The sequence below is a fragment of the Salvia splendens genome, unplaced genomic scaffold (genome assembly GCF_004379255.2).
Source record: "Salvia splendens isolate huo1 unplaced genomic scaffold, SspV2 ctg1155, whole genome shotgun sequence".
NCBI classification, from domain to species: domain Eukaryota; kingdom Viridiplantae; phylum Streptophyta; class Magnoliopsida; order Lamiales; family Lamiaceae; genus Salvia; species Salvia splendens.
Genome location: NW_024598706.1, coordinates 33,817 through 48,580, shown reverse-complemented (window position 1 = coordinate 48,580; position 14,764 = coordinate 33,817). Strand labels below are relative to the sequence as shown.

The window sequence follows — 14,764 nt, the reverse complement described above, 5'->3', positions numbered from 1 at the left end:
TACTTTCTCTTCTTTGCCTTTTCTTCAACACTCAACTTTTCAATGAGATTGGCTGCGGCATCAGCTTCTGCACTATCTCCACTCTCCTTTGACAGAGATTCGGTGATTTCTTCAATCTTGTCTTTGAAAGATTTGCAATCTGAAAAGGAGAAAAACCCATAAGCATACAAGAAGAAGCTCCAAATGACATCGCACTGAGGAAGAAGAAAATTATAAAGAGCTCATTCATTCTAGTATAAAACACAAATAAAACTGGTTGACGTCTCACAAAAACTTAAAACATTTTAAGTCACGAGTATATACTAACATTTAACCGTAGTTCGACTTATAACCATATTAATGAGGATGAAGTAGTTATAGCTTTATATGAATTGTGAAAAGCTTAAGCAATTTAAACCAATAGACAAGATATGCAGTCACCCCTAAACATTAGTATTAATAATCCTAAATCAAACAGATTCCAAATTACGACACATTCACCTATTGGTGTAAGTGGTTAGTAGTAACACCATACAAAGATCAATCTTGTAATTTGAATACTGGTATGAGAATAGGGAAAACAACCATGCTGGCAATAAAAGGTAGAAAAACTCACTCTCGACTGAGGCAAAACGAACACAAAATGTCTCCTCCTTTAGCTCTCCATCTGAAAAATCAGCAGCATGCCACACACAGGACTTGTCGTTGCCATGATGCTCTTGTACGGACATTGTGGGAAGCACTACAATTGAAATGGAAAATGTCAGGCTAACACACCTTCACAAGTCTTAAAAACCAAAAAGATATCATGTAGCAATTGCACACCAGTAATACTACCTTACATCCTTTTTCTTATCAATAAAACTTAAGATAGAAACATAATAACATAGACAACAAACACATATTCGTGACAATTTGTTTACCAAGATGGTTGGCGCAGATCTTGAGAGTCTTGTTCTGCCTCATAACAAGCCTAATTTGCTAGTCTCCTTGTGCTTGAGAAGCTTCACCATCCCAACTCCCCTCTCTTTCCATTGGTTACCTTCCTTGTCAAATCTATACAATTTCGCTTTCCTACCAACAAACAAACAATTTAATATCAAATACTGCTACCTGCATATCACAAGCAGTATTTCCACAAACATATTCTACCATATCAATTCTTTTATGCAGAAGAAACAGATCTTCAGTTACAATAATTTAGCTACAATTGCAGCTGTATTGCATCAACTGCACAGATTCATCCAAATATCCTCGATCAAAAAGCATCAAATTGCGAAGCAAAACACCTTAAAGAAATGAATCAATGCACTTATTACTTCTCCATTAAAGAAATTCACTTGATCCTGACTCTACATTCACACTACTATGATCGCAAACCAATTTCAGTCAAATGCACAATATTACACCTCCATATCAAACACAAACAATTGTTCAGCTAATCGTACAAACGGCATTCTACATCAAACTAAATTCTCAATAAGATTACTCACATCCTATACCTAACCAGTTAATAACACAAACAAATTACTGCACCAACTCGAATCACAGTTATACTAAAAACTTGAATTTGAACTCAACTCTAGAGTTAAATTACTCACAAATCGAGGAGAACATCTTCATTTTCTTCGCCTGTTGTAACGGCAACTTCCTGGAGTTTAATGATCGGAGCTATTTGAGCTCCGGTATCCTCATCTTCCGCCAATGGCTTCGAATCATTCTCCTCCTCTTCCTCTCTCTTCAGAGCTGTCGGCTCCACTGTGCTCGCCATTAGCTGTCGATCTACGGGGAGGAAATGAAGTAGAGAAAATGTGGAGAGAGAGATCCGGTGTAGAGTTAGGGTTTAGCAGGTATCGAAAGTTGTGAGTGATTACAGAAACTAATGAAGATCGAGGAAAGCTTCGTTTATAGGCCCATTTAAGTTGGGCCATTAGAAACTGGGCTTTGGATTTCGATTCAATTTATTATTTTCCCTTTTTTCTCTTTTCATTTTAAAATCTATATAAATAATTTCAAAAATCTATACAGAAGTAATGTTAAACTTTGATCGTTTTCTTGTAATTCTTCACTTGTTTGCTCTCTCTCTCTCTCATGTCATGATTATTTCAAATTACATTAAATTGTCCGACAACTCACATCGCTGGCATACACAGACAGTTCTTCGCACTAAACTAAATCCAACTAAAATTGAACAAAACACCTATGAAATCGAAGATCGACAAATTACAAGATGTGGAGCTTTCAGTTTTCTTAAATGCACTACAAACAAACACCTATGAAATAGTATGTTTATCTTCCTAGTATAGAAGATTACATTCAAACTATATTCTCTTCTATATAGAAGAAGACCTCTTGTCGATGAGAAAGCTGCAATTAATGTACTTGTACTTCTTAAACTATCAACGTTTTCTTTCATTTTTGTATTTACATTCCACAATTTCTATTCTATTATACAACATAATATAGTTATATAGATACTACGACAACGAAATAGACACCTCGTCGATTTGCAACCGCTTATAGCTATGAAAAGTTTGTTAGAAGAAAAATACACATTACATTTCACACGTGAATATATTTTAAAGAAATCGTATTTTATCCACAATTCATGTTTCTATTTTCGAGTTCTTCTAATAACATCTAAATTTGTAACGTGTTTTATTAAAACTATAAAAAAAGATGGAATTTTTGCAATGATATTTTTCAAAATTTGGAGAAACCATAATTTTAGGCTGGATTCTTGATTTGTCAACAGATGTTCAAGATGGTGAAAGGAGGGAAACAATAGAGGTAGGTGTAGTTACCTTTCATTTTCAATTTTCATTTTTTTTTGCTATTATTATTTTAGTTATTTCTATTACCACAATTATTGGTTGAAAGGGAGAGTTTGACTAAATAAAGTAAACTCAAGATTTGAATAAAGGGTTGACATAGATTTCCGCAGATCCATGGTTTTCCTGTGCTTCCTCAAACTTTTCTCTGCCTTTTCTTCTTGTTTTTCTCTTTCATCTACCATTTTGTTGTTTCCTTGCTTTAATTCATCTCATGAATTAACAAGGGCTTATCTTAAATTCCCAATCTTTATTTGTTTTCTTGTTGTTTCTTTTGTTTTTATGGATTTGCCTTCTCTTGCTTTTTCATGTATTGCAATTGGTGGAGTTAGATAATAGATTAATTAAGTGAAAATTTGAGAGATTAGAGGAAGTTGGGAGTTGAAATGAGTTTAGTTTCACCTTTCTATATATGGTGAGTCCTTTTTGAATGATGGTGATTGATGTTCATTTTTAGCTATGACATCTGAGGATGAGACCGTCTGGCTGGCTCGTGATGTTGTGGTGCGTGACAGCGAGGAAGATGGTTCCTCGTCGTTGGAGGGGGATGCGTTGGCCGACAGCTGCGGCTCGTTATCGGTAGTGAGTGATACTAGTAGCCTGTGTGGTGATGATTTCTTGAGCTTTGAGGCCAACTTTTCAGAGGTTGAGAAGGAACTTGCTTCAAGAACACTTGTTTCGAGAAATCTGGGCGATGATGTTCCCGTCTCTAAAGCATCCACGACTGATGTCCGGTTGGCTGGGAGGGGAAGCCGGAGTTTCTTTGAAGTGGATTGCGTGCCTCTCTGGGGTCTCAGCTCCGTGTGTGGTAGGCGGCCAGAGATGGAAGATGCAGTCACAACGTTGCCTCGTTTGCTGAAAATCCCGATCCGGATGCTAACCGGTGATCAAGGAGTTGATGGAGGGATGACGTGCTTGAGTCATCTGACTGGCCACTTCTTTGGAGTGTACGACGGTCATGGCGGCTCTCAGGTGTGTATCATTTTCGTGTTTTGATCACCGTTGTTATATGATCGTATCGCTCTCGAGATATGATTATGTCGAAATCTTGTTGTGTATCAGGTAGCTAACTACTGTTGTGATCATCTGCATCTTGCTTTGAATGAAGAGTTGGATTTGATGATGAACAACCTTGATGATAATGCTAGCTGTGAAGAGAAGTGGAGGAGGGCTTTCACTAGGACTTTTCTCAAGGTCGATGGCGAGATCGGAGGGAAGGCCAGCCTCGAGCCGCTTGCCCCTGAGACTGTGGGGTCCACGGCTGTTGTTGCCCTAGTATGTTCTTCACATATAATAGTGGCCAACTGTGGTGATTCGAGAGGCGTGCTCTACCGTGGAAAAGAAGCTATAGCCCTCTCCGTCGATCATAAGGTAACCACCTGACTAGACATCTTTAGGGGAATATGTCCCACTTAACGCTCTCTAAACGCCTTTTTGTCATATCGTGCAGCCTAATCGGGAAGATGAGTATGCACGGATCGAGGCATCGGGAGGGAAAGTCATACAATGGAACGGCCATCGTGTCTTTGGTGTCCTTGCAATGTCGAGGTCTATTGGTACGCCGCTTGTTCCCTTTTCATTCCTACCATCATTCCGTAATTTCCAGTCTTATCTGCTGAAACCTCTGTTTATTGCTTTCATGCAGGAGACCGATATCTGAAGCCCTGGATCATCCCCGATCCGGAGGTGATGTTTGTTCCACGAATGAGGGACGATGATTGCCTCGTTTTGGCGAGTGACGGCCTTTGGGATGTCATGACAAATGACGAGGCCTGCGATCTAGCTCGTAAAAGGATACTATTGTGGCACAAGCACAATGGCTCCACTCTCCCGTTAGAGCGCGGCGAGGGGGTCGACCCTGCAGCTCAGGCGGCTGCGGAGTACCTCTCGAACCGGGCGCTGCAAAAGGGCAGCAAGGACAACATCTCCGTTGTTGTAGTGGACCTAAAGGCTCAAAGAAAGATCAAGAACAAGACCTAAAATAAAGATTATTTCTTTTATAATTAAATCACGGGACGGAAAATTTTGTGATTTGCCATATGTTTTAGTTATGGTGTGTATAGTGTTAGTGTCAAGTCAAGTCATAAAATTGAACAGAGAATTTGATCATAATGCAGAATTTCTTTCATATATGATAAGACTCCATTCGAGTGTAAAATTGGAATTTTAATTCCACATTCAAGTGTTTAGTATCATAAAAATACTTGATTTGAAAATTGTAATTCTAAATTCAATTTCAAATTCATTCAATTCCACAATTTGAATCTATATCTAAATTAGATAATTCAATTTCCAAATAGTTATAAATTAGATAGCTTCACATACTGCATACACACAACACGCACTACATACACACATAACATGGGCTCACGCATACACACAATACACACACATGAGAGTTGCAATACAGCGTGAATCAGTATTTAGTATTTACTGTATGCGAGCTCCTTCACAGCGTGTGGGAGATCCTTGTCGTTTTGAATGCATTTAACCCAGGCTGCGTTGATGTGGGATGCGTTCGATGCCCTGCTTCACCGTCCTCGCTATGTTCGGCATCATCCGGCCTGCTGAAGAACTCCTCCACTTCTGCCGCCTTCTCATAAGACGAGAACTGGAAGAAACATGACACGTAAGAACCCGAATGCTTAAGATTAGATGAGAGCACAGGAGATGGGCACATACTGGTGACACAATGTTACTAATGATGTGAGCTATCAGGAATCCGGAGCCGTAGGTCTTGGTGAGATTATCCCAGTTTGCCTGTAAATGAGACGAGCCCAGCATCAATGGAGGCCAGCCACCCAGAAACGAGGCAAGTGAGTAAATGGCTTACTTTCAACCAATTCCATGCTGTCTCACGAGATTCTCTGCAGACAGAGACCCCAACCACGACGTCTTGCTTCTCACCTGCATTAGAGAAAGAATGACCGCTATTGCAAGAGAGCGAGTTGCAGCTAAGAATCTTCATTTTACAACCTTAAATACTAGTACCCTCTGAAGATAACAAGAAGTCGAGGAATTCTTGAACGATTTCAGGATCCCGGCAAGAACCCAGCGAGCCTTCAGGAAATATTAGGACACCATTAGCGCCTGCAGATTAACACGGTGTAAAGTGATGAAATTGTACCTAGAATTCGTGTTTTCTCCTGGCTGAGGTCGGTTTCCCTGTAAATTCTGAGAAGAGAATCATAGCCGGATTTGTTTGATTTGTTCACGCCTAGCATTACAGCAATGTATACTGCCTGGAAACAGGAACGAGAAGGTGCTGTCAGCGCGGAAAAGAGGAAAGTGGATAGAGTTTTGAAGTTTTCCGTTAGTACACTTCTCAAATCAGGAGGAAGAACAGCTGTGTTTCTATCTTCCAGAAATATGCGGAAGCGCTTGTTTGCTTCGTCTAAAGTAGCCTCATGTCCGAATATAGCCAAAGCTTTAAGAAGCTCTCCTCTCAACATGCTGTCAAGGTGGCTCTCCCCTGGTTTAGGATCCCAACCAAGTTTCCTGTCAAAGAAACGAAATAGCATCCAAATTTATTATTTGTAAAATTTCTACGAGCTAAATTGTTTATAGTTTGATAAAAAAAGAGACAGCATCAAGGGCAGGTAAAGCAAGAAAAATGGAGGTTAACAAACATCTACAGAGTCATGAGATTAGAAGAAAGAAACAACATCAACCATTGCATCTCAACACAAGGACGTTTGAATCCCAAAGGAGTAGTTCGAGCAAACATGATATACGAGTTTTCATGAACCCACGTACCCTACAACCAACCCATCAAACGTTGTGTAGAAAGCAGGACAGAGAAATCACGAATAACATACTCTGCAGAGTTCTGGAAAAGATTGATAAAGAACAATTTGACATCACCAACCAATTCAGGTGAGGCATCAGCTACAATTTTGGCTACCGTGGAAGCTACCTGCAGAACAAAGAAAATCTATGTAACGGAAATACTGAAAAGTAATCCATGGGTTGAGAAAAATCAGCCAAAATACCAAATTTTGGAAAAATGAGAACATTACACTGAGCAAGTTAGATAGGACTGTATACTCAAGTTCTTCTCGGTAAGAACTCATCAAAGCAAGTAAAGAGGTCAGTGAGTGCTCGCATGACATGGACAGTGAATAATAGTCATCCAGTATCCCTGGTCAAGATATAAAGCGAATTTCTAATATTTTCCCGACCCACTAAACAAAAGGCAAAAGAAATGAAGGAAAAGAGGAGTAGATGAAATTACCACTTCTGTCACATGTTGACAGGTACTTTCTCTCTATTGCTTTCCTCAGTCCAGCAGATAGGCCTTCATCATATTTCACTCGGTAAAAACCAGTCTGCTCCACGTTAACTTTGATCCAGTGGTGGCCGGATGGAACTGAGACACCCCAATAAATCCTTAACGTCAAGAGTTTTACTTTTGGTTTCCAGCAAGAAACTTTTACGAGCATCATAAGAGCCCGAGCACAAAGTTATTGGGACGACCCATTGGCCATTGCCATGAGAACAAGTAAACAAAAACCGTGACTGTCCAAAAAATCAGCTATCAGAATTTCCAAAAGCTAAAAAGAATCAATCATGGAAAAAAATGGGTTTCAAATAACCTGTTCGAACTCCAAGCTCTGGTCATTGAGCTTCACTGAGACGACAGGATAACCCATCTGTTTTGTCCATGAGTTCATCAGCTTGTTTACAGGCTCACCAGATTCTTCCAGAAGAACTGACCATAGATCTTCTGTCTTTGCATTTGAGTAAGCGTATTTTTTAATGTAGGAAGCAAGTCCCCTCTAGAAGATATCCAAAAGAATAACGAGATAAGATATATACTATTATTGATCAGATGGAATTTTAAAGAGCAAATAGTGACATTCCCAGCAATAAATGACCAAATCATCAACCTGAAAACTTTCGGGACCAAGATAGCTCTGCAACATTCGAATGACAGATGCACCCTTCTGATAGCTGATTGCATCAAAAATTTCACCAACTTCACTAGCATGATTTATGTCCACCTGAAATGAGATTTCAATCAAACTGGAGGTTCAATAAATGCATCAACGTTTTTAAACAAATAATTCTAACTAAATCTTATTTTTCATAATAAGAACCATTGCCCCCTGGATCTTTATAAGTACTATTTAATAACAAGCATTTAAATATAGAAAAGGAAAGAGTCAATATTTTTCAATAACCTCAATTGGGTGAGATTCAGCAAGCCCATCTAGCTGAAGGCCCTCGGAACATTTAACGAGAAACTGAGTCCAAACTTTCCAATCTGGGAACAAACTATCAGCAGCTAGATAGCTTATCTGAATTCCAGGGATTAAAACTTCAAGAACTTTGCATTATCTTTCTCCATAAAAATAAGGATTTAAACATGAAAGGAAAATAATACCCATGTCGCAAATCCCTCATTCAGCCATAAATGAGTCCACCATTCCATGGTCACCAAATTGCCAAACCACTGGTGCGCTAGTTCATGCGTTATAGCAGTTACAACCTAAATATGAAACAAGCAGCATTAGTGCACTAAGGACATTTGTTTAGGATTATTTAAGTGCCAAATTCACACATTCACACAATATGCATGTTTACTAGTAGTTTTTCATACAAGCTTATGATTTAGTACGGTTATGGTATCATCAAATGTTGGATTTAGTAGGGTTATGGTATAATCAAATATATGGTTATGGAGGCATGATGATACGACAAAAGTGGGAAATATCACTTATCATCAGGCAATTAATTTTACCATCTGTTTGTTTTCAGCTGCAGAGTGATTTTCATCATAAAGCAAATCAGTTTCACGGTATGTAACGAGACCATAATTCTCCATCGCCCCGGGAGCAAAATCAGGGATTGCAATCATGTCCAATTTAGGAAGCGAATATGGTACATCAAAGTACCTGGGTTATAGATTAAAAAAACTAAGTCCACAAATTCATATCACTGTGAGACCCATAGATATATTTGCAAGAAACCTAGTAGTAACAGCACATGTAAAGCACACTACATACTCTTTGTAAAGGCCAAGGGTTTTGACAGCAACATCGAGAGCAAATTTCCCTTGACTTGACTTGCCAACCTGGCAATACACTCTCACGTTGATTCCTGTTAACATAGTAATACATCATCAAGAGGACAAAGCTAATTTTAAAATCTAACTGAGGTAGAAGGATGGTGCAAACATACCTTCGGGTGTATTATCTTCAACATAGTCAAACATGCCAACTACAACCGCCACCAAGTAAGTAGACATGATTGGCGATTCTTGAAAGTAGATGGTCTTAAGATTCCCATTTTGTTTTTCTTCAGTGATTGGCATGTTGGAAAGAGCTACCAAGTCTGATGGAACATCTAAAGTAGTCTTGAAAGTAGCCTGAATAGCATGTGCGCGGGTCATAAAGAGAAATGAAACTAGTTTAACATCCACATCACATTCTACACATATGTACGCCCAGAAGATAGCAATGGGACAGCATACCACTTGAACTAAACCGGGCAATAAGAATTTGATGTTAATGCAGCCTATGGGTGTGATCGAATACATATATTAGCTTGAAACAAAATTGAAGACCCTTAGGATTGACAACTCGATGCACACCGCTGATACAGACGAATTTCCAAACATTTTGCAGAGATTAAATGTATTAATTCCAACTTCCACAAGCCATAAGAACAAACCAAATTGGCAGCACATAAGACACAATTAGAAATTTTTGAACCACGAACAGGCAGGGTAACGAATGAGACACTACTGAAGTACCTTGCAAGCAGGCTCATCCCAACAGGGAAAACACCGTCTAGCATCAACTGGCTCGAACTGCGTTACAGCCATGTTCTTCTTCTCACCATTGTGCTCATAGGTGCTGCAGAAAGGCATCATATTGTTATCTACACTTCAATGTATAGGACAATAATTCACAAGACATCACGCATCCAAAAGTATAATGCAGAGCAGAATACACAAGAAGAAACTATTATTTCCCCCTCTTTGAAATAAAGATATCATGTACTGAATGACATCTACACACAAATGAACCCTATATATGAATTCAAATTATCCTGTGTCCAATGTTATCAATCTCGTATGGCAGCTTATGGCGGTTCGCCTAAAAACCGCCACAGGGATATGGCGTATTAGTATGGCAGATATGGCGATCAATAAATAAATAAATAAAATAATACTTATATATTTATATATAATTCAGAAATTAGAAAATAATTAAAATATAACATTTAAAACACTTTAAACAATTAATAAAGTATAAAATACATCTCTAACCTCCATGTTTTTTGCATAATGCCCCATTCCTAAATACAGTACACATGCAATGTTGTCAAAAGTCGGATATGGTGGTGCTATGGCAGCGACATGGTGCTATGGCGTTTCCACCACTGAACGCCAAGCCATAGCGCCATGGCACTGCCATATCCGCTATTTGATAACATTGCCTGCGTCCTCAATGAAACAGAGCTCGAGTAATCTATCACCAAATGGATCAAACCAAAAATCATCTAGATTGCTGCAAAAATCTGGTCCAAAACAAAATGTATAGTACTTTATGCCAAAAGCATATACGTCCAGAAAGACACACAAAATCAGCCCAAATATGTAATTCATAAGCACACTATAAGATTTTTCTGCACAATCACGCCGAATCTATAAACTATGAATATCATTATAGAACAACGATTCAACATCCTAATTCAAAGAAAAATGGCAAAAACAGGACAAATCATATAATACATATATATGTAAAAGGTGTGTAACCTTCGGTAAAATCCGTTCATGTTATCATTTAGAGTACCCTCAAACTCCATAGTCAGAACCCCGACACCAATCGGCAAACTCTCCTTGAACTCCATAACCACGATCTCATCTTCTGCGAATAACTCTACTTCCACAGCCTCCAGAACCTGAAATTCCCAAGCAACAGAAATAACATTAACCTTTCCAATTTAAAATTTATCAACAATCCATAATGCACGAGCTGAAAAACGCTCTGCAATCAATATCATCCTTTTCATCAATGCGAATTGAGTTTGATTTGGCGATAAATTTATTCACAATAAAAACTGAAATAGTAAACACCAAAAACAAAAACAAAAAACAGAACGAATTTTCTCCAATTTACCTTATTCGCAGACGCGAATTTGACAGAATTAGAGCTGACGGAGAGCTCGGCGGCATTGAGGACGAGGAACTTAGTGTCTGAAACAACGTCAACGGAGATTTGGACGGCGCCGGTGAATTTGCAGGCAGCGAGATCGGGGTTGAGTTTGAGATCGTAGCGCTTGGGGATAGCGAATTTGGGGAGACGCGGCTGCCCTCTAAACTGAGGATATTTCTGATTTTGCTCCGCCATTGTTGAGTTCAACAAAGATGAAGACTTTGTTGCAGTTTTGTCTGTGAAAGAATAAGTAGTAGTTGCTTGTGACGGAACCAATAAAGATGATCTTTCATTACTACAATTTTGCTAAAATTCTCAAACGCTGCACTGTTTCAATTTTAGCATCCAAGTTTTGGATGAGCTGAGCATAGTCAAAACTGTTTGATAGGGCACGTTGAGGGCGAGGGTAGTGTGTTCATATAGGTTCGGGAGATTGACCCATTCACTCATTCCTAACATTATATATTATGGTGGACTCAAATCAATGATCAGTTTCCAGATCAGTTTCCAGCTCACAAATTGCAAGGGCTTATTCAAACCTTTTATTGTTCCACATCGATAAAGTAATTATTCCGATTCATCTATAAATGAGTGGATAACCATCCCATTATAAGACATTTTAAGAGGTTGAGTGTATCTGATACGCACTTTGCTAAGGATTGGGGTTGAGAATTAAGAAGAGGGAATAGAAACGAGGAAAGATACATGGATCGATTATATGTTTAAGGGCATCCAAAAGATAATACTTGAAAAGAATGGCTCGGTCATAGAGACTCGAGTCACGAGTTCATACAACACAACTTCAATCATATGTTTAAGGGCATCCAATAGAGAATTCTTGAATAGAATGGTTCGACCATATCGGTCATGAGTTCATACAACACTACATGTCAAACTACAGAGTCTTTATGGAAATTCAATGCATAATTTAACTTGCTTCAAAAATATAGTGGAAATAACTAAGCGGGGTTTCATGTATGAACACATGAACCTGCGAGAGTTTTGCATAAACACAAGAGTAAGCCCAATTGGATAAGCACCCTCCACTCCATTGCATCTCAACCTACACATTTAGAAATACATGCAGGATTGAGTACGAGGGTACTAAGACTACTAAGTGAATACATTGCCAAAAGATATAATTAAACATTGAAAATATTGTCTAAGTCATCATCACAATAATACTCATGGGTTTTCTTAAAAGGCTCGAACTTACCAAGTTCTCTTGCTAAAAAATTAAACCTATCAGTCTACATTCTTTTTTGTAATTCGTCATATCAGACAAAAGTAAAAGCGAATGGTATCCACCTAGGATATAGATCATATCTCCATGTTTCTTTCAAGCGTTTGCTTTAATAAAAGCGCAGCCTCTCACTATTTTCTTGATTTCATGAAGATTATTTTAAAAAAAGAGTGTTTTGAGCTTGAAGAAACTAAAATTAACTTTTGATGATAATATGAGTAGGCTCCTTTGATCTATGTTCTATATAATTTTTCATGCTATATGACGGGTTTTTTTCTTTTTTTGTTCTAGAATAGAACTTAGATTCCGTGTTTGTTCTAGACTTTTTTTTTGTTCCGGATTTGGGAGAGACGCATGACTCTCATGCGTCACCTTTTAATGAGACGCATGACAATTATGCGTCTTTTATAGAGACGCATGAGGGACATGCGTCTCTTAATTTTTTCGAATTTTAATTGAAAGACGCATGAGGGTCATGCGTCTTAGGGTAAAACGCATGACACTCATGCGTCTCTCCATAAAATATCAAATGGCTTTGTAGTTCAGTGGTAAGAATACCATATTGTGGCTGTGGAGACTTGGGTTCGAATCCCAGCAGCCACACTAGGTTAAGTTTTAGCATTTTATGGTTTTACTCATTCCCAAGTCATTAATTAATTTTCACTTAGTAATAGCAGATTTTGTAGATAGTTTTTTAATCTGGATACTGAGTACTATAAATATCAAATAGCTATGATGCGCATTGATCTTGGATCGTCTTGTTTTTCCACATGCAATAGTCTTGTTTCCTCATTTGGATTGCCCACAAAAACTAAAAGTACTAGTAATAGTTATATGCATTAATTAATTATTAATAAATTTCAATAAATATTGGAGTAAGGATAACCTAAAAATTGTGGTGTGGCTGCTGGGATTCGAACCCAAGTCTCCACAGACTCAATATGGTATTCTTACCACTGAACTACAAAGCCATTTGATGTTTTATGAAGAGACGCATGAGTGTCATGCGTTTTACCCTAAGACGCATGACCCTCATGCGTCTTTCAATTAAAATTCGAAAAAATTGAGAGACGCATGTCCCTCATGCGTCTCTATAAAAGACGCATAATCGTCATGCGTCTCATTAAAAGGTGACGCATGAGGGTCATGCGTCTCTCCCAAATTCGGAACAAAAAAAAAGTCTAGAACAAACACGGAATCTAAGTTCTATTCTAGAACAAAAAAAGAAAAAGCCCGCTATATGACATGCTTGAAAAGAATTCATTTAGTGTTAAACCTACCGAGAGTAAAGATGACAAATTTTGATGAATTGGGATGATTCCTTGACTAATTTCAGGCCTCCATCTCCGTCGTGTTTGTTTGAAGATTTTGAGTGTAGTATTTAGTTGCAGATTGTGTGGTGTGTATTGATGATTAGATGTCGCCCCTTTTTATACTACAATTGCTCCGACATGTATGCATATATATCACATGTAGTAGCTGTTGCATCTATGACGAAGCATGTCACACCGGACCCTCGAGTTTCTTAGAGTGTCCACAATAATTAAGGCCAAGAAACTTGGATAGGCAAAAAAAAAACTTGTCCACCCTAAGAGCATCTCCAGTGGTCGGCGAGTGCCAAATCGGCGAGAATTTCGGCGAGGGCGCGCCGATTCCCGGGCGCTCGCCGATCCTCTGGCCGATCGGCTCGCCGCTATTGCAGCCTCCCGATCGGCGAGGAACCGGCAAGCCATTTTTTTTTTATTTTCGAAACACTATATATACGTGATTTGCACGACATTTTCATTCGCACCACTTGTTTTAACGAGTACTCTCTCTATCTTAATTTCTGTACAAGATCAACAACGCGAAATGGATCTCAACAATGAGCCAACTTCAGGGTCGAGCGGGTCTCAAACTCCCGCGATCCCGGTGGGAGGTGGATGGAATCAGATGCCCGGCTACTACAACAACATGTACCCTTGGCAGCAGATGATGCCCGGGATAGCATCTGGTGGTGGTATGCCGGGATGCCGGGGGGTCAGGAGGACCGGGGATGCATCCCGGGATGCCGATGATGCCGGGGGTGGGCACCGGGATGCAGGGGACGCTGGGGTACCCGGGGATGCAGGGGACGCCGGGGATGGCGGGGATGCAGGGGACGCAGGGTACACCGTGGGGGTAGGGGACGCCGGGGGGCTCTGACGTCTATCACCCCAGCTTTGATTTTGGTACTGCTGCTTCGCACACATCGACCCCAGCGGATACGCAGTTCTAGGGGATTGAGTCCTTCTCCTTAGAGGAGTTGGGTATAGATCTCGGGGCACCGGACACTCCCGTGGGGCGGGGTCGGGGCGCGCCCAAGAAGAAGAAGGGGAAGAAGGTGGTCGGCGAGTCGTCGCAGACGGAGGTACGGAGGAAGTGGACAGACGCGGAGAACGACGCGCTGTCCAAGGCGTGGGTGAGTATTTGCGATGACCCTCTTGCCTCGAACAATCAGAGGATCGTTAACTTGTGGGCTAAAATAGCAGCAACCTACAAGGCATTTTGCCCAGAGGGGAGGCCAC

At 39.7% G+C, this 14,764-nt stretch overlaps 1 protein-coding gene and 2 pseudogenes across 1 annotated transcript; 1 reads left to right on the top strand and 2 right to left on the bottom strand.

Annotated features, from left to right (window-relative positions):
* Positions 1–5: 5 nt before the first annotated feature.
* On the bottom strand, positions 6–1,847 carry LOC121788818 (annotated as a pseudogene).
* A 1,077-nt stretch (positions 1,848–2,924) lies between these two features.
* On the top strand, positions 2,925–4,818 carry LOC121788814 (probable protein phosphatase 2C 6). The gene is made up of 4 exons (XM_042187423.1): positions 2,925–3,782; positions 3,873–4,181; positions 4,261–4,366; positions 4,456–4,818. Exons 1-4 carry the CDS (start codon positions 3,270–3,272, stop codon positions 4,788–4,790), a joined length of 1,263 nt encoding a protein of 420 aa, XP_042043357.1. The 5' UTR covers positions 2,925–3,269; the 3' UTR covers positions 4,791–4,818.
* Positions 4,819–5,099: 281 nt separating this feature from the next.
* On the bottom strand, positions 5,100–13,601 carry LOC121788817 (annotated as a pseudogene).
* Between the last annotated feature and the right edge of the window lie 1,163 nt (positions 13,602–14,764).

What these genes read in the sequence shown, in the direction of transcription:
- LOC121788814 (XM_042187423.1), top strand. Translation starts at nt 3,270, where the DNA reads ATGACATCTGAGGATGAGACCGTCTGGCTGGCTCGTGATGTTGTGGTG. An exon ending in ACGGTCATGGCGGCTCTCAG is followed by an intron (nt 3,783 to 3,872) that starts GTGTGTATCATT and finishes GTTGTGTATCAG; the next exon opens with GTAGCTAACTACTGTTGTGA. An exon ending in TGCAATGTCGAGGTCTATTG is followed by an intron (nt 4,367 to 4,455) that starts GTACGCCGCTTG and finishes GCTTTCATGCAG; the next exon opens with GAGACCGATATCTGAAGCCC.